At 37.8% G+C, this 25545-nt stretch overlaps 2 protein-coding genes across 3 annotated transcripts; one reads left to right on the forward strand and one right to left on the reverse strand.

Annotated features, from left to right (window-relative positions):
- Positions 1 to 1116: 1116 nt before the first annotated feature.
- On the forward strand, positions 1117 to 9545 carry LOC129452116 (nectin-3). Of its 2 annotated transcripts, XM_055215795.2 has the most exons (7): positions 1120 to 1347; positions 3938 to 4240; positions 4518 to 4623; positions 6697 to 6839; positions 7034 to 7122; positions 7638 to 7677; positions 7776 to 9545. In XM_055215795.2, exons 1-7 carry the CDS (start codon positions 1278 to 1280, stop codon positions 7778 to 7780), a joined length of 756 nt encoding a protein of 251 aa, XP_055071770.2. In that variant the 5' UTR covers positions 1120 to 1277; the 3' UTR covers positions 7781 to 9545. The 2 variants fall into 2 exon arrangements, with proteins under 2 accessions (XP_055071767.2, XP_055071770.2); XM_055215792.2 differs by having other exon boundaries at positions 1117 to 1347; positions 7638 to 9545.
- Positions 9546 to 10309: 764 nt separating this feature from the next.
- On the reverse strand, positions 10310 to 25206 carry rbm45 (RNA binding motif protein 45). Its single transcript, XM_073854871.1, has 10 exons — positions 24765 to 25206; positions 24142 to 24264; positions 23091 to 23217; positions 22898 to 23017; positions 21967 to 22143; positions 19329 to 19458; positions 19089 to 19185; positions 14902 to 15083; positions 13622 to 13830; positions 10310 to 10585 (listed from the first exon to the last, which is right to left on the reverse strand). Exons 1-9 carry the CDS (start codon positions 25029 to 25031, stop codon positions 13638 to 13640), a joined length of 1416 nt encoding a protein of 471 aa, XP_073710972.1. The 5' UTR covers positions 25032 to 25206; the 3' UTR covers positions 10310 to 10585; positions 13622 to 13637.
- Positions 25207 to 25545: the final 339 nt, after the last annotated feature.

Genomic DNA, 25545 nt, shown 5'->3' on the forward strand with positions numbered 1-25545 from the left:
CTTTAATTACACAGAATTCATGATAAATTAATTTATTTTAATATCATAAAACTGTGGCCCCCCTGGCACCATCTTGCGGCCCTCAGTTTGAAAACCACTGCTGTAAAGCATTCAATTTAGGGCAAAGACAATGAGTGACTGATCAGAGATTTCCCACTGCGCAGACACGTCCAAACAACATCTTTTGCACATTGTTTTTGCACGTCCAATTTTGGTCCCCTGAGGGTGCACTGTGAAAGTTACCTAGTCCAACGTTCAAATGTTGAACTCCATATTGACATCCATGGTGTCATGTCCAAATAGCGGATCTAGCTTGCACACTGTGTAGACGTCCAGAATTGGTACTGAACAAACAAACGCTATAGATGTAAAGTACACATCCATCAGAGGTCTAATGTTTAGTGAGTTCTTCATAAGGGTGAATGACAGCAGTTACACTTTACGCTGAAATGGACTTTGTTGGTTGTTTTAAATCATTTTTCTCAATGCAAATGTCTGTATAGTTTCTATAATGCAAAAGCAAAGTGCATATACTGTATTTAAAAATAATACTTACTCATTAGTATAATAATAAAGTGCAATTCAATTTATCCATTTAGATTTACACATTTGGCAGATAAAGTAATTAACAGTAAATCTATAGATTTGTATCAGTATGTGTAAGTGTAATCTTTGGAAATCGAAAACACAATCTTTTACGCTGCTAACGCAATGATCTACCAACTGTGCTACAGGAACACATGATTTCTGAATTAGAAATGTGTGCTTATGCTCTGGTCCAGAAGAGATCCTACAGCACATAGATAGACATTGTTACAGTATTGACCAAATATAAGTTTCATTGCATCAAGCTTAAGAAATATAGTACACTGACTCCTATTGGCTGTCAGGCTCTTTCACCAGAAAGAACATAATAGACTTTTATAACCCAACATGTGTTCTGTACAATATTTACCCAGCCTTGGGTTAAAAATAACCCAACATTTTTTAAGAGCAATGTTTTCATAGGCAGCAGGGCAACATTTACCTCATTTTTTTGTCATAAAGCCCAATGCCCTTTTGAGAGCAGCGGCCCATTACTTCATGTTAGCTTTTTGTGTACCCTTATCTTGTAAACAGTGTCTGTGTGGGTGCATTACAGTAACAGACTTCCTAAGTCAGTGTAAATCATTGAGCATTATAGGCGAACAGCCTGTCCTGTCACGCGCACTTGGTTATGAAATCAGACCTCACATTTTTCTTGACGTTCATTTGGACTTTGAAATTTGATATGCAACATGCGTCTTATTACTTGTTATGTGTTTGTCAGGTTACAGTTCGCTCTCGGTATCCTCAACAGGACAGCAGGTAAGATAATGATAATGATGGTAGCACATGTTGTTGTTTTAGCCTGAGGAATTACATCCGGTGTGCATTGTTATGTAACCATTGTTTGTGGTATAGGCGATTTGTTTAAGTAGTGTTAAGGAGCACACTTTATATAATGAATTCAGATATGTCATCAGCAGATTACTTCAGATGTGTTGTTTGCTTTGTGGTTATTTGACAGTCATCGCATGCATTCCTTCAGTCATACGTTTAAGTACTGGGGTGCTTTGTTTGCAGTTTCTTTAGATTTATTGCTAATCATTTTAATAGTAGACCTACAGCTGGGTTATGACTTTGCATGACATCAAAAGGGGTTGTTTGATAAAAAGGTAGTAAATCACAGTGGTAAATCTGTACATGCACTTAAATAAACATTGCACTTTAGTATTCACAGTGGTCAGGCAGATGTGCTCCTGTCCCTTAAATAACCATGTTTTGTTTTTAACTGTATATTACCTTTGGTAAAACCATGGTTTTAGTACAGTATGTTTTTAGTTTAGTAAAATCATGGTTAATTTTCATAAGGGGTGATTCATGTAAAGTTTTGGCTAGAGATAAGACATGCAGTTTTAACCCAGATGATTTGCAGATGTATTAAAGTTCAATCTTACAGCTACACTGGCAAGAAAAAGTATGTAAACTGGTTTTCTACTCTGATTTTCCATAAAATGTGATCTGATCATCTAGGTCACAACAATAGACAAACACAATGTGCATAAGCTGACAACACACAAATAATTCTTGTGTCTTTTTTGAAAACACCCATTAAACATTCACAGTGCTGGAGGAAAGAGTAAGTGAACCCTTGGATTTAATAGCTTTGTTAAACCTACTTTGGCGGCAATTACTTTAAGCAAATGCATTCAGTAGATCTGAATCAGACCTGCACGTCTTTCAAAAGGAATTTTTACCCATTCTCCTTTACAAAACCACTTTAACTCAAGACACATTTGAATGATGTCTGATGTGAACCGTTCTCTTTAGGTCATCTCTATGAGGTTAAGGACTGGGCTTTGACTAGGACACTCCAAATGGCACATTTAATGTTTCTTAATCCAGTCTCTGGTGGATTTACTTCGATGCTTAAGGTCGTTGTCCTGCTGCATCAACCAACTTCTACTCAGCTTCAACTGGTGGACAGCCACCCTGACATTATCCTGTAGGATATTTAGTTAAACTTAATTCATTTTCCCCTCGGTGATGGGAAGTGGTCAAGGCCCTGAGGCAGCAAAGAAAACCCTACGATGAAAAAATCCAGCCGCTCCTTGTTTTTTAATCCCCATTAAACCAAAGCAGCCTCATTAGACATGCCGTTTTGATTCTGTAATCAATGTGATGTCACATTGATAAAGCCCCGCTCACGTACAGTCCTGCATTACCATAGTTTTCACCCTCAAGTGAGTTGTACTCTGTCTACTAAATACTATTGAGGCTGTTTACACTTGGCATTAACATGCGTTTTCATCGATCGGATCACAAGTGGGTGACGTTAATGCCAGGTGTAAACGGTGTTCAAAACGTTTTGAGATTGTCCACTTTCGACCACATTCAGAGGTAGTCGAAAACACTTTCGATCTGATCGCTTTTGTAGTTGCGGAACCCACATGTAGTTGAATGTGTTTGAACAGCCACACGTGACCGCCTTCTCTCCGCTCATTAATCTAATCCGAGGTACTAAACACAATGTTTTACGTCTTTTCTGACTTCTGGCACAAACACACGTTGTACAGTGCAATTTTTAGCCTTTCATTGTTAAAACTAAAGCAGCTGATCTCCGCAGTTTCATTTTGCAAGCATGTAAAAGTTGCGCAATCGTATTTCATCAGTTGCCCTGAAATATCAGAGAAAACTTACATGTACAATATACATGTACAAAACACTGTGCAGCATGTTTACTTACAAGACAAGCAGTGGACTCCGACATAATATTAGTTCGCGTCTATATAAACTTATCATAACTTAAATGACAGCGGAGACAGGTCAGCGGAGACAGGTCTCGACAGACCGCCCCCTCACAGTATTCAGGACAGAAGCGGTCGAAAGTGGACAAAAGAAACGGATTTAAATACCAGGTGTAAACGTGATGTGTCTCTCTCGTCCACTTGTGATCCGATCGATGAAAACACATCTTAATACCAAGTGTAAACAGCCCCATTGTTTCAGACTGTATTAATCAGATCTATTTGAACTGAAAGCACTCACTGTCTGTTTGTAAGGAAGTGAGGAGCTGTAGCTCATTTGCATTTAAAGTTACAGAAATTAAAAAAGCACGTTGCTCCCACCCAAATAGGGTCATTTTGGACATGCTATAATAAATCAAATAAATATTTTGAGCTGAAACTTCACAGACACATTCAAAGCACACCTGCGACTTATATTACATCTTGTAAAAAGGCCTTTAAATTACAGCATTTACAGCAATACATTTTTTGTAATTTTTATGGCCATGACTGCTTTGGTCTCATGATAAGATTATCTTTCTTTGGCCGGGTTTTCGCAAGCTTTGTCGTTTATTTGGAAGACAGAGGCATTATGCTTGTATTTATTTATTGTATTTCATTTCACATAGTTCCTCCGTTGGTTTATGTGACTGGGAAGTCGCATGTTTGTGACCGCTCAGAAGTTACATTGGCATCATGCTTTGCTTCATATGTCCGGCCTGCAGCAGAAGTGATTTGGAGATTTGGAGATCACATTCACACTCTGAGGACTGAAACCGACTACATGGTTCACCCAGACGGATCCTTTACTGTCGTGTCCCACTTGTTGGGTGCACCATTGAAACATTTAAACCAGGAGAGGATCCAGTGTGTGGTAACACACAGCACTCTGACAAAGACACACAAACATGACTACACAATAAATGTGCATTGTAAGTAAAGTGCAATATAGTTTGTCAGCGACTGTTTAATAAAGTGTATGCATATGTTTGCATACACAGACACATAAAACTATAACAGTGTTCATATTTTAAAATCACCTCTCATTTGTGCGTCCAAGAATGATGGACAGTTAGACACATGGGGCATTGGCAGAAATTCAGATACTGCTTCTCTGCTATACAGAAAACATTACAATTGTGTACATTTGATTAATGTTATAAAGATAACACTTGCAGTTGAATGATGTTATATTTTTTATTTTCTCAGATCCTCCGGAATTGGTGACGATAATTCCTGATGATCCGAAACGGCCTGAAAAATTTTCCTGTTTGGCTGATAGTAACCCAAGACCGACCAGTTACACCTGGATTAAGTAACAAAACCATGAGATTTATTTAGTCCTTTTTATTTCAGAACTCTTTAGACAATTTAAAGTTGTATGATCAAGTTCAGTTGTTAAAGTATTGATAAATAAATGCAACAACAACAGAAAAAGCTAATTTAAGCTCCCTTATTAAGGATGCAATCACATAAACTTTTCAATGATATTGCATTACTCGCCCATATGTTGTTCGAAACATCTTCGTCCACAAAACACTATAGAAAAAATCCTAAACGCTTTGTTAAATATAACATTTTATGTTCCATGGAAGAAAAACATACAGGTGGTGCAACATGAGGATGTCTAAATTCATTGAATCTGATTAGACCATTAGCATTGCGTTAAAAAATGACCAAAGAGTTTCAATATTTTTTCTAAAACTTGACTCTTCTGTAGTTACATCGTGTACTAAGACCGACGGAAAATTAAAAGTTGCGATTTTCTAAGCTAATAAGAACTATACTCTCATTCTGGCATAATAATCAAGGACTTGCTGCCGTATCATGGGTGCAGCAGGCGCAATGATATTATGCAGCGCCTGAAAATAGTCCCCAGCTGGGTAACTTTCAATAGCTGGGGACCGTTTTCGGGCACTGTGTTATATCATTGTGGAAAATGGTGTGTTTTTTAATCATACAAATACCAAATACACAGAATAACATTATGTTTTAGCTACATAATAGTGTGCTATTTAATAACTGACGATTCCCCAGATGTAAAGAGGTAATAAATGGACATGTTTACATGACATTCCCCAGATGGTCGTCTCTTAAAACTTTCAAGTTTAAATTTTAATCAACTGTTACACAAACTTCAAACCCTTCATCATCTGTAGCAGCCCACACATGTGATATTTTAGCAGGCTTTTCTTTCTGTTTACAGACGTGATGTAATACACAATAAGTTAAAAAAAAAGGTAACGTTTTCCAGTGAAATCTGACACTACCAAGTAAATTATAAATCATTATTATAAGCTATATCGATGCAGCCTGGGTGCCAGCCGATCTTAGCCCCGCCCACCACATTTTGAAAAACGGGAAGATCGGTCTGGCGTTTTTCCGTTGAGGAGCTACTATGCGAGTCCCAAAACTGGTCGACGAATCAAATTGTGAGGGCGGGCTTTATACGATGATGGACAGATGATCAACAGTAACGTATCAACCACTTCACCAAAGAGCGCGTGTGTTGAATCTGTTTACAATGAAATGGCTGCCGCTGTAGAATTCAGATGAATGGATTCTGACATTGAGTCTGTTCTAAAAGATATCGACAGAGCATTGATTTAAAAAGAGGAACAGAGAAACGCGATCAAGGCATTTGTTTATGTTTTTGCCGTCCTTCCTACGGGAATCGGCAAAAGTTGGTCGCACTTATGGAGGACAAAGTTAAAGAAGCAACTGAAATGTGTATCACGGTGATGCAACTCGGCGTGCACGACGAGATGGATATAATTAGCGGAGGGACATGCTAGGCTCTGATATTTTTCAAGCCAACGTAATGGGTAGCTATCGTCGTGGATGAAGTTCACCTAACTTACAAATGGTAAGAGATAGTCTGACTGTATGACTTAGTAAATACTTAATGTTGTGATATAAATGAAATGTTGTAAACATAGTAGGTGTTGATGTACGTTTGCTAACTCAGATTTAGTATAATCACAATGATGTTAGTATCATTGTAGCGAAATTACTAGCAGTTCGGTCAGGCTGCAAAAGACGACATTTCAACATACGTTACACACTCCGTTGCTCTGATTGGTCATAGGTCTATCCAATTGAGTGGAGAGTCATTTTTCGGTTGAGACACGCCTCATAATTTTAGGTCAATGGAGCGGTATCAGACTCTGTATTCTGTATTCTGACTAGAATTGAGTATGACAACGTCAGGTTAATATCGATGTGAATCGGGGTAAGGTATGGGGATCGTTTTGAACACTATTTTTTATGTATTTATTCTACAAATGACTTTTTTATTGAAGAATGTTATGGATTGCAGCTTTAAAATGTACACATTTTTATTTCCCTTTGTTTTAGCACTCAGATTAACTCATCTCTCTATTTACAGACTGAATGAATCTATTCCTCATTCTGAAGCCAACACACTTTATGTCTCAAAACTGTCCTCTGATTTCAATGGCGTATACATCTGTAAGGTATCAAACCAGTATGGAAGTGCTTCAGGTGTTATCTATGTAAATAACCAAACTGGTGAGTTTACATGTTTTTTTATACTTCCTGATCAAGTACAGAAAATCTATAAGATCTTGTGCATGAGAAATGTTTTGGCGCCAATATTCGATATGATGGAAAATATTTGCCAAACAAGACATCTTACCCAAGACAAAGTACACTGTTGTTTTTCTTCAACATCTCCTTTTCTCACTAAACTTAATGTTTTCCAGAATCAACCTTTGCTTGCTGGAGTCTGTACAGTTTTGCTTTCAGCTTCATTGTCCTTTGTATTTGTGGAGGTTGCATGTTGTTGAAAAATGTGAGTTTGTTCATTGTAACATCAGGATTTGTTTATATTGGTGATTTGTGAATCAATGTTCATCAAGTGCACATTTATTTCGTTTTTCTTGATTGCTTAAACACAAAAATTGGTTTCTGTGGCACAAAAACTGATAATGTTGTCATTCCACCGCCCCCAAGTTAGCGGTTTGTTTAATTGGGTGTGACATTTTAAAATTGTGTGTGAAGATTTGAGAAAATGGTGAATTGTACCCAGAACTGTTTCTGAGCAATTGGGAAAGAACTGTAATATAGTCTTAATGAGTTTTCAGTCAGTAGTAAAGTGCAGCTGCAGTCTCTTCCATTGATGAGCAGGGCACAACAGTTTTAGTTGTTCATTTGCTTCACTAAATATCACCAGTGTATGTATTGTATGTTGTTTCCTGAGCTATTGTACTTATATAATAATAACAGTGAGTGTATAAAAATTACAATGCAATACAGTAACGTGTTAAAAATTCTGCCGCCACTAACAGAATTAATGTTTCTAAACAGGCTTCAGGTACCAGACAACCCATTCGCAAAAGAAGCAGAGGTGGGGTCTTTGTTCTTCAGATTTTGTCCTGACTGTTTAAAACCTGCGGTATTGTATTTATCATGATCTGGGCTAAATTTGCCAACCTTCATCTGCAGGATAATGAACTTCAGTGAATTTGGATTCTGCAGATCGGATTAAAAAGCATTGCTGTTACTGTACCCAAATATTCAATATTGTCAGCCAGCTGCCTTCCTTTCATGTTTCATTGTAGCAAGTTAAAGAAAGATTATATTTTGTTATTTAGGAGCTAATGTTACTGCTTTATGTAAAACTTTAATACAGAATACAAACTCATCCTCAAGACATGAACTGTAACCAGTGGACAGGTTATGGCAAGTTTGTTTATTTTATACTCAAAGGGGAATTCAAAAAATTGTAGCTGGTGACATGAACACTGACATCACATTGTTTTAAGTGAAGTTTGAAATGGACTTTGTAAATGACTCAAAGCTTTAATAATTAATATCTGCAATGTATTTAGGACTCGGGCCATTGATTGAGTTATCAACTGGTAATAGTTTTTTAAAATCAGTTTTAACTGGAAGTAAAGAGGAAGTAATATGTTAAAATGTTTTGGTTATATTAAGTCTGTTTACATGCACAAAATAAGCAGATAGTCTATCAAAAAGTAGAAACTGTTTTCATAAAATCTGTCAAAAGCTGTATACTGCAGTTCTCAAAATATCGTGGCAATGCATTGTCATGAACTCCTGATGTGCACAACCTGTATCGTTTCTGACGCACTTTTGAAGGTACTCATTATTATGTTCAAAATTTTTGTTTTGTAACCATGATAAGTGCTGTATACCTAAAGGATCGTAGCTAAAATGTGATCGATGAAAGGATAATACAGCCTTGTATCATGTATCTTATACTGACATTGCTGTCGATACACAGCCCTACCTGTTGTATCTGTTCTCATGTCTACAGAACCTGTTTGTGACATTCATCTTACACATGTAGAAACATGAGCAAAACTGTGAGAAAACCAGTTAAGGTGTTTTTATGTAACATGAAATCTGAGTAGATGGGCAGAAATCTACCTGTGCCATCATGTTTTGATTTAGCCGCTTATAACCTTTCCCTGATAAAAGAAAACTGTTTAACGCATTTACAGGTGTTTCTGATGTGTAAAACATCTTATTCTGGACACATCAGCATTTTTATCAGTAAGGGGATTCTAAGTGGGCTACTGAAACAAAATTTCACCAGATGTAGCCATCAAGCCAAATATTGAATTCATACAAAGAAATCAGAACATTTAAGTATACAAGTTGAGTCATAATAAATAAAGTGAAATGACACAGGGAATAAGTATTGAACACACTTTATTTAATACTTTGTAGAAAAGCCTTTGTTGGTGATCACAGCTTTTAGACGCCTCTTGTTTGGAGAGACCAGTCGTCTGCATTGCTCAGGAGTGATTCTGGCCCATTCTTCCACACAAATGGTCTTTAAATCTTGAAGGTTCCTTGGGCCTCTTTGAAGTGAAAGTGTTTAATGATAACAGATCTTTGTGTGCTTTCCCCTTACCAACCTTTACCTTACATTACCACCTTAATTTACAACTATATTTGGATAGGCTTACAAATTAGGCTCACTGTGTAACAGCATTATACTGTATAATGAATGTCTGCTATCTGTGTATACTTTTCTCACAGCAAGAAAATAAAAAAAGATAAAACTACAACACCTATCCAAAAATTGTAGCGGCATGTCGCCTTTACCATAAGGGCACAGTAAAAATTTGTCTATGTTAGGAAGTCAGTTTGGAGTAGTGTTATCAGGAATTGGAGATGTGATTAATGTATATATGTTACAGGTGATGAGTGTCACAAATATTAAAGAGGATGTATCATGAAAATCTGACTTTTTCCATGCTCATGTGCTATAATTGGGTCCCCTAAAAAATGTGAAAAAGATCAACGCAGTAACTTGGTTTGGTAAACTATTCTTTGCATGTGAAAAATTAGGTAATTGAAATTTGGCTCCCCTTGTGATGTCAGAAGGGGATAATTCCACCCCTTAATCTGCACTATCCAACCACGGCACTGCCATTTAATAGTGCCGAGATCTGATCAAGTGCAGACTTTTGTAAATAAGGTCAAGACTTTTTCCAAAATATACATCAACTACTTAAACAATTTCAACAGAGAGATAAATCTTGTATTTTAACAAACCATTTTTCTTATAAACCATGTCAATATCTATGATAAACACCTACACTTAGATTTTGGTGCTGGGTACACTTAACCTACATGAAAATAATTTACATGCCTCAGATTTACTTCACCTTTGTTGTTTTAAAGGAAGAGCTGACCAAAAACTAAAAATCATCTAAAAGGGGGAAACATTACTAATCAACAGAATAAATAATACCTTTAAATCCTCTTCAATACGCACCATACCGATCAAGGATGTGTACATAGCCGTGTACTGTAGGTGAAAATGAGTCTCAAACTCATTGACACAGTAATAATTTGTCAAAGCTTTTCTGAGACACTATTAAATTGTCAGTCATATGTCAAAAGCACAATAAAGACATAATTATTGTCATTATTAAGACGTATTACTTTATCAGTAACTGCCAGGGGCGACTAATTGAATAAAAACAAGAGAGCACTCCAGGTGATTTGATTGTTTAATATCATTTAATTTGGTGCTTCTGTACACATCAAACACATAATGATAATGACACACACACAGTCGTGCATTGGCTCAAACTTATCTGTGGTTTTGTCAGTCACCTAAAGCAAAGGGTCTTATAAAGCTAACAGTTAACAGAGAAAAAGGTTAAAAAGGTAAGAAAAATGATCTATAAATGAACCGAAATGGCAGCAGTCAGTGTCCGTCGTGTCATATCCGTCCTGTCATGTCGGGGTCATGCGTCATGTCACTTAAAACTCTGTAAGAACAAAGACAGCAAAGTTATACAAGTCCACCGTAGAGCTGAAAAACCTCAAAACCTAAAACTAAAGCATGTAGTGGATCCTCTACTGCACTCCTAATGATTCTGCCCTTAGTTTTAAAATAAATGGATTTGCACAAAAAAGAAATCTGAAAAGTCCCAAACCCAAAATGCATGTAAGTGAGAACTCTCCTACAGGACATTAAGGACGAACAACGTGCAAAAACTCATGCTTGAGAAACCACTTAGCAAATGTTGCTCATTAAGGCTGCTGAAAACAAAACAAAAGGCTAAAAATGATTAAGCACCATGTCACAAGTCAATATAAATCATAATATTTAAAGATTAATAATTAGATTGCTATGATGTTTCAAACAATGGCTATGTTTATATGCACAAAATTTTGTCAATCATCCGATTGAATTTAATACAATTGAAGGTTACAACGATACAGCTTACATGCAACCTAAACATTGCAATCTGATTGAAATGTTCGTTTACATGTACATTCTATAGAATCCAAATGTCTGCGCAAGCGCACAGCCAGGGTTGCCAGATTCGCGTATCAGAACCATCCCAAATGGACATTCAAAACTAGTCCAAAAGCATCCCAATGACTATTCACAGCCCAAATACCAATAACTAATGAACGAAATACTTTCATCTTTAACCCGCAGAAAAACAACAAGTGGAAACAGTTTAAACAGTAGCTCAAATCTGAGGACTTGGCAACGCCTCGCTGTGGACAGCATCTCTCGTCGAGTTCAGTGCAGGCTTCATCTCTGGATTAAAGTCAAAACGGAGTTGGAGAAAGTTGTTCTTAAAACGTTTTCAGATAAAGGTGATGAACACACACTTTTCAAAAGTCACAACGCTATTTTATTGCTTTAAGTAGCCTAATGTTTTAAAAGTACACATAAATGCGGAAGAATGTACATCGTGTGACCCCAGTAACCTTACCTTAATAATGAATTGCCATTGCCTTGCTATTGCGTGTTTCTGTGACGAGAATCATGTGATATAAGAGGTTAAAATAAGACGTGAACTTGAGCACAAATGTTCTGCGCATGAGCACAATGTATTTTTTCATACGATTGAGAAAATACTACAAAATCTGTTTGTAATCATATTGATGGCTCAATCGGATTGAAAAGCCTTCATGTAAACACCTAAATCCATTTTTTGGGGGTCGATCAGATGCAAATTTCGATTGTATTGAAAGGGGTGGTGTAGTCCAATTTGTGATCCGATCAGCAGGAGAAAAGTATGCATGTAAACGCGTGAATTGTAGTATTTTCTCAATCGTATGCAATCGTTCGAAAAGTGTTTTCTTTGCCCATATCTGAAAACATAACTTTTTCAAATATGGATATTTCTAGAACAGCACCGCGCGGACAACCCTCAGAAGACCTCTATCTATCATCCTGAAGCCGTTTGGATTTATTTTGTGAAGGATGGATGCATATTTTTTGGACCCTGTAACTTCACATTTAATTAACTGAAAGATCTAAAACATTTTCTAAAATAACTGAAAATCTGTTTGTCTGAAAAACGATGGACACACGCATCGCGAACAGCCCGGGGGCGAGCAAATCATGGGTTCAACACCATTCTTGGCCGAAATATCCCCTCAAAAAGCCTTCTTGTTAAGAAATTGTTCTTTAATTTCTTTTTTTTGAAAGAATATGTGTGTGTGTGTATATAAAATATATTATATTTTATAAAACGGTTAGTTCTGATTGGTCAATAGGTGGGCTTTATTCACGATAAAACACTGCTATGACCGCGTCACCCAACAGTTCTATTTAATATCACTGCGCCCTTAGCAACACATAAACATATGAGACAAAGTTTGAGAACAGTTTGTCGTTTTTATTTGAGCTTTCATGTTATTGTTCGCAGTCAGGGACTATTTTTTCTAGCAGAAGGAATGCTAATATTTTTTTACTTTAATATTGTGTAGTAAACGTTTTATAAAAGCAATAAGGTACTCGAGGCTTCGCGTCGTGCCTAACAACGCCCTTCAGCCGTTACTTATTCACGATACAGCACAGCTTCTCGTACCTTATTGCTTACATATTATATTATATTTTATGTATGTATGTATGTATGTATGTATGTATGTATGTATGTATGTATGTATGTATGTATGTATGTATGTATGTATGTCTATATAGCTGTAGTATAGCTTGTTATTCTTTTTCTCATAAGGGGAAAGACATGTAGCCAACCCTGCTTCTACACTGGTGTACCTCATTGTTCTGGATTTAAATAATAATTATTTTAGTAAATTAAGGCAGTTAAACAGCATAGCGTTAGTGAGTCACGCAAAATCACCGCAAGGGAAATTCCTTTACCTCGACAGCCCTAGCTGCTATCTAAAAAAAAAAGGTTCGACTATGAAAATCCGTAGTCGAAAACAGCCCTAGTTTAGGATGCATGTTAACTGTATAGTCGCAAACTGCAATCAGAACAAATTCAGTCGGATTGACTCAATTTAGTGCATGTAAACATAGCCATTGAGTGATTTAGAAAGTCAAGAGATGTTAAACTGTTTAAACATTATTAATGTAGAGGATTATTTCTCCAAGCATCATCTTTCCTGAAGAAAAGGAAGGCATACATAACAGTATACAAAACAGGTTCAGACCCAATTTAAAAAAAATCATAAATTAACAATGGGCTCCATTTCGGAAATTGAATTGGCCAGGATTTTTATTACATCTAAATAAATTCCATTATTGATCTAGAGCATGTCTAATAATGTATAAGTTGATCAATACATAAATGTAAAGCTTCATCAAATTTAAATTGAGGTTTCAGATATTGGTAATTAACATCCCAAATCACACACTAATGCACTATTCTACATCATTTGTAATATAAACGCTGGACACTTCGTGCACTCAATGATCACAGTGTTGCTTACACAGCAGAAGACAGGCGCGGATATCAGAAGCTGTGACAGCAAGGTTGATCGATTCATAAATATTTGAAGTATTTCACAGTATCTTACCTATTGAGCTGACTTACCTATGAGGGTCAAAGGTCAGTAAGTTCTCTGGCGTTTATGCGACTCCTCTTTCGGCGGGTCTGCCAGCAAGACCTTCATCCTGACCCCGTTCACCACTTTACCATGCAGCATTGCTATGGCATCCGCAGCAGATTTCCGGTCGGCAAACTTAATGTATCCAACGTTCCGACCCGGAACCAAGTAAACGTCAATCAGGGAACCAAAACGACTGCATGGAGACAACAAAACAAAATCGACAGACTTTATTTTGCATGTATTTGCATTATTCTGATGGTTAATTGAGTTCAAAAGAGCTTGAAGCCTGGGGTAAGCTTAGGGCATACTCACACTACGCATACCCAGCGCCATCTCATGGCAATTCGTAGGCATTTGATGAGGTATAAATTCATATGACCACATTCATACATTTTTGTACGATTTACTTTTTCCTCATCACATTGGGGCATGGTTTCGTTATTGTTTTTTTTTTATTATAATCATATACTTTTGGACAATTCACCTTGTACAAATATATACAAATTTGCCAACTCTTAGAATACGTACAAATTCTTATGCGATCAGGCCGTTTTTAATCGCAGTATGCGTCCATGTAAACACTTTATTCGCATCTATACCGCACTAACTGAAGTGCGTGTGTGTTTTGTTATGCACCTTAAGCACACATTAAGGAAAAGGAAAACATCACAGTTTTTCAATATTTTACTATGTTTTTACCTCAACTTAGATGAATTTATACATACCTATCTTTTTTCAATGCGTGCACTTGGTCTTTGTGCAGCGCGTTGTGAATGTGTTGGCATTTAGCCTAGCCCCATTTATTCCTTAGGATCCAAACAGGGATGAATTTAGAAGCCACCATACACTTGTGGCACAAAATAAAACGTGGCGATTTTTTAAGTGAATAAAAATGAGAACTGTATTGAATGGCGGAAGAGCACTTAGTTTGCAGTACTTCGACCTCAGGCGCAGTAACATCATCACTCCTGACTACTCAATATGACTGCGCCCGAGGTCAGACCTCTAAAGTGTACTCTGGTACGGATCATAAAGTGTAATGTGAATGCAGACCAGCGAGGCAGTGGGGACAATCGTGCTTGGGTACGGTTGGGTATGGTTAAGAATGACGTGAGTGCGCCCTTAGTTTGTTTGTATGCTGTATCGTCTAACGATGTGCAGTATAACTGCTTGGTTTTAGTTGCAGTGTTATTTTGAGACCTGGGTATAAAGGTAAAACAGTCTAATGTACTACATTTACAAACAGTGTTAGGCACAAACATACCAGAACACATCCTCCAGCACATCTACAGGCAAAGGTGAAGGGTTGAATATCACAAAGAGTCTCTCTCTAGCCACACTTTCAGACGGGGCCAGTTTCTTCAGAGGAGGCAGAGGTACATCCGTCTGTACACGGGCTTTGAGGGGTTTGGGATGTACGGGAGGTACAGAAGGCGCTGCACAGCCCTGCAGGAGACACATGAGACATTCAGAAACAGTTTGGTCAGTAATCAGATTAAAACTTTCTGATCCTGAACATTATCTACACTGCCATTCTCCTAGAGTTTTCCTAATTCTGGTAATTTCAGATAGTTTAAAGCGATACGCCAGCCAAATATCAAAATTACCTCATGATTTACACCCTCTTTCAGAGAAACACATTTGGAGTAAGCATAGTGATCCCTTTCAAAATACTATTTAAAGAGCATGAAACTATTTGGAGTATTGCTGCAACTAACAATTATTTTCATAATCGATCGATTATTTTTTTGATGAATACACTAAAATCTGAATATTAACTCAATTAGATTTCCACTTATAGTTACTTAATTATTTTATTCATGTGTAGAGGTGTACTGTATTTTCCGGACTATAAGTCGCTCCGGAGTATAAGTCGCATCAATCAAAAATACATCATGTATAAGTCCCAATGGACTACACGTCACATTTATTTAGAAAATTATTTTACAAAATCCAAGCCGAAGAACAGACATTTAATCTGGAAAGGCACGTTATTCAACTAATCAATAGCAGACAGAACAGCAGGCTGAATAGGTGTCCGTACATGTTAACGTAACATTATCAGTCATTTACACGATACACAATAGCATACAGAACATACCTGGAACGCTGAATAGGCTAAATGAACAGAACAAGCCAACAAGCATCAAGTTCGCAGGTTTGTCATTCCACATCACTGAATCCACAAAAAAGTGTGACTTTTAAAAGTGCAAAAGCGACACACTGCTACAGAGTTTTACTTATATAATCTTTTTGATTTGGATATTTTAACCCTTAAAGGGGTGGTTCAAGCATTCTGACTTATTAAACAAAGTTTCAAAAAACAGTTGGGCGTGTTATAGAGTACTTCTGTGCCGAATGCACTTCGCCAGGGTTCGTACAAGAGAGTTTTTTTTCTATTACGGGTCCAGCTGACGTTTCAGGGATTTCTATACGTATCTAGGGCTGGGAGATATATCGAATACGATTGTCATGTGCTTCTCGTCAGTAAAACCGGTTCCTTGATTAGTAGTAAATCGCCATCACCTGTTTTCAGATAGAGCTGCATTTACTACACAGAGCCGTAGTTCACTGACAAGCTGGGCCATATCGCATTAATTATCGCATGTGATGCGTCCTTGATAATTATTCCCGATTGTCAGCCAACTACGGCTCTTTGTAGTAAATGCCGCTCCATTTAAAAGCAGCTGATGGCGATTTACTACTAATCAAGTAACCGGCTTTACTGACGACATGCGTGTGACAATCCCCTGATATATATCGCCCAGCCCTATACGTATCACTTCTTTATATGGACACTTCCACCAAAAAAAACCTCCCACCCGTCAATAAGCGGGAGACGCTAGAACTTACAAACATCACGCGACACAGCTTCGTTTAATTTCAAAACTCAACAATTGCACGAAAGAAGAAGTGTGTTTTTGGATGTAAGGAGAAGAAAGTCAGCCTTAGGGCTCAGTCACACCAAAAGCGTTTAAGGCAGTTGCAGGCGCCTTTTTTGAATGATATTCTATGGGCAGGGCGCGTTTGCGTGCTGTTTATGCGCGCCGAGCGCCTTGCGGTTTTCTGCCGCGCACGCGTTTTTGAAGGAGCGCTGAGAGCGGAGGAGCGCCTGACGTCATTCGCGTCTTCCATTGTTCAATCGAATGAGGGGAGAGGCGGGCCTTACGTTGTGGCGAGGGAAGTTTACAGTTGCTTTGAAGAACCGGACTCCACTCGCTCACTCTCTCCTGCGTGTTTGTGCTCCTCTTATCCTCAAACAAGGTCAGAGCAAGCGCCCTCTTTTTAAAGTTTCTGCTAATATGACAGTTAACAGCAAAAGAGCGCTCACGCTTTAATATTTGATTGACAAGACAGCTGACTCGGTGGTTGCTTAGCAATATGAAAAGCCGCGCTGCACTGCTCTTTTTTAAAAAAGGCAGTGCGTTGCGCCTTGCGTTTGCAAGCGTTTAAAGCGCTTTTGGTGTGACTGAGCCCTTATGGAAACAATGGATATAGTTTATTATCCGGGGTAGCAGGGGAGTTTTGCGTGTGTGTTTGATGCGCTGGATTTTCCCAACCGGGTCACAAGTTGCATGCGGTAAGTAAGACTTCTGTCTTATGTTGGAAATAGGCACGTGCATATTATACAAATGATGCGAACATGTAGTGAATCATAAGTTAAAACAGTGTTGTATAGTGTTGTATGACTCGTACTCGCTCCACCCCCGGTATAACTCCTCCTTCTTCATTTTCTTTTATAAATCTGATTAAACTAAAGACTCTTTGGAGAAATAAAGGATGTAATACTACTCTATAGGTACTCCAGATTAACATCATAAATACAGAAACAGCGTGTGTTACATGAGCTTTAAATAAAAAAGTGCATCTTTTAAATAGTAAAACATCTTTACAAGTCAAAATAATAATAAACAAAATTAACTTCAGCCTTCAGGGATGTGCTGCTGAGGAAATTTTGCCACAGATTAATAAACTCATTTTAATCTTCAACTTTAGACCTTAAAGGCCACTTCACACTGGTCAGACAGACTCCAACAGACGCGTCTGTTGGAGTCTGTCTGACCAGTGTGAAACCCCTGTTGGCAGTTGTTGGATCAAAGTCAATGAGACTTTAGAATGTGGTTGTCTGTTGGTGTCTGTTGGGTCTGTTGGTGTCTGTTGGAGTTGGTAGTTGTCTGACCAGTGTGAACTGGCCTTAAAGGTGCAGTGTGAAAATATAAGCTGCATCTAGTGGTGAAGTACTGGTGAATTGCAACAACGGCTCAGTTCACTGCTTACCCCTCGTTTTTTAATCACATAGAGAAGCTACGATAGCTTTCACCGGACAAACATGTAATTGGAGAGAACTTAGTAAAAGTTTTTCCATTAAGGGTTTCTGTAGAAACATGGTGGCACAAAATGGCGACTTCCATGTAAGGGGACCCTCGGTGTATGTAGATAAAAACGTCTCATTCTAAGGTAATAAACACATAACGGTTCATTATGAAAGGTCTTTATACATGATAATATAGTTTTGTATATTATTTAGCATTCCTGTCAAGAGATCCTTCTAAAAATTACACATTGCACCTTTAATGAGAATTAACATCATTCATTATTAACAAAATATGCTATTATGATATGATATGAAAGTGATATACATCCGTTGTTACTTTAATAAAAAACTGGATTTCCCCTCTGCTCATCCGGACGAGACTTCCCCCTAACAGATGCTTAGTTTGTGATTCATACTATTTTTATGAAAACCCAACAACTTTTAAACAAATACAAACTCACTTATATTAAAGGAAATTAAATCTTTATTAACTAGCGTTCATTTGCGCTTTTGCTACTGTCATTGTTGCCAGATCCGCGTAACAAAACCAGCCCAATTGCCATTCAAAATAAAGCATCTTAATGACTATTCAAAGCCCAAATACCAGCAACTAATGAATCAAATCCTTTCATCTGTAACCCACAGAAAAACCTGCAGAAACAGTTTAAAAGAAGCGCAATTCAGAGCTCTGACCTGGCAATGCTGCTTTGCTTTTAAATAAGCTTGACATGCGTTAATAAGAAGCAGCATCTGACAAATGCGCAGCTCACGTTTTATAAAGAAAACCTGACTGACTTGAGCAGGCAGCTCGCACTGTATGAAGCGAATACGTGTCTGTGCTGTCCAACGGTGGTGCCGGAGGAAAGTGATGTCACAGACCAACTAATTGATGATAAAATTCATCCACAACTAATGTCACTGTCGATGTTTATTGATTTTATCAATTAGTTGTTGGCAATCCTAATTTAAAATGAGAAAATAGTGGGTGTGGTTTGTTTTTTCCACTGCAAACTGATCACATCTAGAGATGAAAGTCAGCCAATTCTACTCACACCTTCACTCTCTAAACACTTGTTAATTAAGAACTACATGAGAATGTAGAGACATGTTGACTGGGAAATGTTCAAGTTACCCACCATGCTGCTCTTCATAAGCTGTGTACCGGAGGGTCCGTTCCAGACCACAGACATCATCTGAGCGGCCACCAGCTGCATGGCCATTCTGCCCACGAGACTGGACACAGACAAGAACCCAAAACAATCAGGAGTTACATATCAAACAGCTCTATACACCCACCATAACCATTATGAGTGCAAAAATACTCAAACTTACACTGAGATATTTACAAAATAAAATAAATGTAAAGCTGTCTGTACCTGGACTTGTCTTCTCCGTCATCTATATATGTTACTGATAGACGGTTACCAGGCGGATACTCAAAGCCATTTAGCTTCTCTTTGGCATAAACTGCAGAGCCCAGATTACTATAGCGGATCAAAATCTGACCTGTAGATATAACACACAGACGTGAAATGAATAACTAACTGGGTAAAATCTTTTGCTTGGTTATAAGTAAGAGTTCATGTACAGGCAACTGGTCGGTATCACTGAAATAAACCAGTCTAACCAGGCCTTGTTTCACACTGAAGGGGCTTATTTCGCGATAACAACAACTGGCTACCTGTACAATTATCCTACTTATTACACGGTTATTTACCTCAAAAGTAAGGTAAGGAACATTAAATATTCAAGTTGTTATCTCAGAATAACATACATTGGAATGTCGCTACTGACCAATCAGAATCAAGCATTTTAGAGCGCTGTGTAATTATTGAAAATAAAGAATGGAGCTAAGCTATTAAAGTTTAAGTTTAAAATCATATGAAAAGGGATGTTATGGTGCGTTCAAGGACACATGATTATTCTTAAGTACAATCAAACTTTTAGTAAGTTTACTGCAAATGTATGCGCCAATTGGTAACAGGGCTAATAGTATACTATAGTACAATACTGTATTTATTTCATGTTTTATTCTGGTGCATTGCATCTTCTGCTGTTATTTATACATATAGAATATTGTCAAATTTTCTATTAGGTGTGTGTCATGCTTTGCCCATGCATTTCATGGTAATATTAAAAGGCACAATATGTAATTTTCACCACTAGAGTTCACTAAACAACAAATGGCCGCCGCTTGATTATGCTGTTTAAGAGCATGGAACGATTCACACGTTTACATGCGTACTTTTCTTCTGATGATCGATCACAGATCGGACTACCCCACCACTTTCAATATATTATTGGAAATTGCATCCGATCAAACACAAATGTATTGATTGATGTATTTACATGAAGGCTTTTCAATCAGATTGAACCATCAATATGATTACAAACGGATTATTTGGTTGCATGTTAAACACACAAAACATGTTCATTCATGGATGTTAGGGATGTCCCGATCCCACTTTTTCATTTCCGATCCGTTACCAGAATTCCGTATATTAGCCGATACCAATATCTGCCCGATACTACTGTAATTAAATGTGTATAGTGCTTTCTGCTACATCTAGTATCATTTTAAATGTTAAAATCAATAATTTAAAATGATTTACAAGTTACAGGAAACATTAGTAAATATTAATCATGACGGTGTTTAGGAGAACATATAATATGTACGTTTAATCAATTAAGTATGCTAAATATTTTTTTCTTAATTGTGTAAAACTGTCATAGTAAAAAAGTTTTAGTGTGCAGATGATTATTTTGGGAATTATGCAATTATGAATTATTAGACTTTTTATTCACATTCCGGTTGCAGAATTGCTGCTCCTAAGTCATATACTGGCCTTTCTGGTCATTTATGGGCTTTCTGGGTGCAGAATTGATGCCCTTGAATCATCCTCTCATGGGAAACCTTGCACCGCAATGGAAAGTTTATAACTGCTTAAACACAAAGAGAATAGATGCATCATGTGCTCAGCCCAAAGTGAATTGCATCCATCCAACGGCTTACTGAGACTTTATAAAATCAGTGGCCGGTTGCATAAACATAGCCGTGACGTTAAGACTGCGTCTTAAGAATGATTCTGACTTACTAGCAATTAGTTAGGGCTAATCAGTCTTATTATTTGGATTTAAATTAGACCAATTTTTAAAAGTTCTTAAAGTTTTATGCAACCGGCCACAGATCTTTAATAAAGCCTACAGTTATCTTGTGTGTGTGAATGACGCGTTTTATCCGTCTGCTTCACCAGTGCATTAACCCATTTGCAAGTAAGTTAAAGTGTTTCAGTGATCTTAAATATCTTTAATTGTGCGTTTGTTCCTTCACATAAAGCTATTGAGTGTATTAAAAGACTTTAAATGTAGTGCATAAAACGTTTATGGTGCTTTTATAATACGTTGTTCTTTTAATAGCTTGTCAGTAACAACCACGGCTAACGCTCATATTGGAACTGGATCGGTCATGTTGTCGGTCCTCGATCCGATGTCCGATCCAGCCAAAAAGCCCGGATCACCCCTGATCCCAATCCAGCATATCAGATCGGGACATCCCTAATGGATGTAATGAAGTAAAGCTTTATAACCGTTAAATTGTAATAAAAGATGTTACTAGAGGATATCTAGATGTTACTACTTCTGCATTCCAATACCTCATGTGACACTGCGCTGACCGATCAGCGTATGACATCAAAATATCACGAGAGTGCTGCTTTTGAATCAATTTTGCGATACTTTGAAGTCATGGGCCGATTGGTCTGCGCAGTGCCGCATGAGGCCAAACAGATCTTCGATTCCTATGGCAGCAAAGAAAAAAAAAACGAAGGAAACCTAGACATGACTCCATTGACTAGTGACTCTATAAATGGGTGAAAAGCTTTTTAAAACTGCCACCATTGTTAAAAAAAAAGTATTACACATGTTAACAAAATGTATGACTGTGCTATTAGTTTATGGATATATTGTGCCTTTAAAACATTTTTGCATTTGTTTGTACACAGTGTAGTGTACAACCTTTGCTGAAGCCATATTGGTCTCGCTGCATCTCACAGAAATCCATTCCTGGGACAAGATCAAACAGGCCGTATATCTGCTCCTGCGTTACGGCTACGCGTGACGTTACCATCAGGCAGCGTGTGATGATGTCAGGGTTCCACGCATCTCCTGTGGCGTAACTCGTAGATTCGTGTGCTGCAGGAAACCAAACCTTATTTTACTGGGATAATAAAAACATTTTTTAATCTACACAAACATCCTTGGAAATGTTTTATACCTGGTATTAAGATGCATTTTGGTCAATTGTGGACAAGAGAGACACAATCATGTTTGCAACTGGTGTATTAATTAGTCTCTTTTGTCCACTTTCAACCGCTTCTGTCCTGATAACTTTGAGGGGATGGTCTGTGGGCGAGTCCCTCTGCTTTCATTTAAATGCGAGCGGGAGAAATTACGTGTTTAAATTGATGTGCATAGGTCAGAGTCTGCTGCTTGTATTGTTAGTAAACATGCTGCTCAACGTTTTGTATGTGTATATGTAAGCGCTTTTATATAACAGAGCAATTGATGAAAAAAGCCTGCGCATCTTTCACACACTCTCAAAATGAAAGAGGCGGAGAGCATCCGCTTCAGTTTTATCAATGAAAACCTAAAAATTGCGCTGTACGCTGTAGTGTTAGCACTAAAAGTCATGTCCGATGTAAAAACATTGTGCTTTATACAACACACGTTAGATCAAAAGGTGGAGAGTAGGCGGCCTTATGTGGCTGCTCAAACATATTCAACCACGAGCGTCTACACCACAAAAGCAATCCGGTCTAATGTGTCTTCGACTACCTCTTAATGTATTCGAAAGTGGTGATACGATCCACCAAAACGCATCTCAATACCACGTGTAAACAAACTCATAAACATGAGTGGTTTTTCAATCAGATGTCACAATACTCACCAAATGCATAAGTGCTGGGGCCGGGATCACTCCGGTCATGATCCGCTCTGGAGTTTGGGACATACTCACTGTCTGCTGAAGCATTCTTGTTTCTGGGCTCAGCTATAATCGCTCTAAAAGCTACAGAGACAGACACATATGAAAATACTGCCATCACATATAAGTGACACACTATAAATTGTGAAACACTCACTCTTATCACAGTTTTCGATGGCCTTGGCAGCCTGTGAAGGTTTGTGGTATCTCACATACCCCAGACCTTTACTTTCACCTGTGCTCTTATTTCTTATAACGATAGCATACTCTATATCTCCATACTCCTTAACACAGTCAGAACATCATACACACATTTACATACTGTACACACATTAAAAGTCTGTGTAAAGTGCTAAAACGCGATACAAAGACCCTACCCCGGTTCTGGCTTGAGGGGATACAGCTAGCGCTTAAATCCCGGTGAAATGTTGGGTTTGGGGTAGGATTAGGAGGCGTGCACACCCAAGCGTTTACGCCGGTGGCCAGCGTATGTTTATTTTTAACTGTTTCCAATGAAAGCGTAGCAGTTTTCAAAAAAAGCCGGAGGTGTGGGATAAACATCACAACCACCAACTGGCGCATCATTTAACAACTGATAAACAAGCAAAAGCATCATATTGCATGCAAATCACTTAGCTGAAAAAAAGCTGGCAGTCGGCGTCTGCCTGGTGTTTTCAGACGCATTTAAAAGCTTTGAAAACAGTGCTCATCCTGCGAGATTTCGGCCGTAGCTGTATCCCTTCTACCCACAACCCAGCTTTCCCTCAAGTGGGCGTGGTTTCAGTGCCAACAGAGGACACGCCTCCACCGTTTGAGACCAGAATCCTGCCTGTTTTTCCCTGATTTTGATAGCTTATTTTTTAATTTGAAAGTTTTTTAATCATTTAATTTTGGCTGAGTGGTTATACCACATTTTTCTGTGGTCACAAACCGAAAACACATTTAATATCAGACTTTAACATACAAAATGACAGACTGTATAAGTTCCTGACTCTCATGCAAAAATCTAAAGAAAGATATAAGCACTTATTTTGTACAAAATAAAAGAAGCTTGTTATTTTAGTACAAAAATAAATACGTGTGACATTATTTCATGACATCAAGTTCTATAGATAGATCATTCATTTTTTATTTTAAAATTTGACCTTGATGTTTTGGTGAGAATCCTCTCTTAACAAGCAAACTTAAACTGTCCATCAAAAAATAACCTTAAAAGTTTCTTTCAGATCCTCCTCTGTGAAGGTTTTTGGGATCATTACAAATATTCTGGTGAGCTCCTCGTCCTCCACATCCCGGTGATTTCCAGAAGATCTGGACTGTGCGATGAACACCTGAATGGGCGAGAGAAGCACCTCTCAATCAACACATCCCATAGTTGTGTCTTCTCATGAATGACTTTGTCACAAAACAGTCTGTCTAACCAAAGCAGTGGTCTTCAATATGGTGCTCGTGGGCACAAGGTTGCCAGCACAGAGTCTGTGATTTGCCCGGCAAAGCACATTCGAATAGCCTCCATATTTATTTATTATACAGCTTGGCTTTTTTATGCATGTTTGTATGTACATTTATCATAAAACAACGATAAAATATTTAAATAAAATCAACGAGTAAAACAAAAAAATTGAATAGATTATTTTAAAAAGTAGCCATCCATTGGTAGCCGTTGCTGACTAAAAGGCTGGAGACGCGTAAATGATGAGAGACATTTCTAAAGTACTTAACTTTATCTTAGAATATTAAATAACATTTCTAGTGCATTTGTTTACAGTAGTGGCACAGTTTAAGTTTCATTGAATCGGTACTGTAGCGAATGTGAGTATCTGTAAGTTACCTTTATAGGTTTGGTTCCCTCGGCCAGGCATTTTCCGTGCATCTCCTCCATAGCAACGCAAGCTTGAGAAGATTTGGCGAATTTTATAAACGAAACTCCCTTCAACTCTCTCGTCTGTTTGTCTCGCACCTGCAAGATGTCCTGAATCTCCCCGAAATCTGTGAAACGATCTCGGATGACATCTTCTGTTATGGATTTACTGGTGACGAGAAACAGTCGACTGTTCGGCGGCTCGTCCAGATAAGAAGATCGGTTTGTATCCTCCATTATAACAGCAGAACGAGACGCCACTTTCAAACTAACGTTTGGCTGAAACACTAGTGATTTAAAAACTCCAGTAACAAGCAAACAGCTCGTAATCTATCTGTAACGGTGTGTTGTTGCTGGCTCTTCTTCTTTTGTTGTTGTTCTTCTTCTTTCATGTAATGGCGGACTGGTGATCTGAGCACATACCGCCACCTACTGTTCAATGTTGTACCCACTTCATCATTTCACAGAAAACCATACCCCGTTGAATCAAAACTACTATATCCCACCTCACGTCCTTCTTATAACTTTAAATCCTATGAATAGTATATGTATTGCATTAAACCCCTAAACTATGTCTATTAACTTCTAATCCTCCTAATATATACCACAAATCTAAATCCTTTTGTCCATTATTACTAAGAGACACTGCATTAATTCTCTTCTCTCCTGTATACATTTTTTACAATAAAATATTACATGTTCTACTGTTTCTTTTTTCTTACAATATTCACATTTAACCACTCTCATGCAC

The sequence above is a fragment of the Misgurnus anguillicaudatus genome, chromosome 17 (genome assembly GCF_027580225.2).
Source record: "Misgurnus anguillicaudatus chromosome 17, ASM2758022v2, whole genome shotgun sequence".
Classification (NCBI taxonomy): Eukaryota; Metazoa; Chordata; class Actinopteri; order Cypriniformes; family Cobitidae; genus Misgurnus; species Misgurnus anguillicaudatus.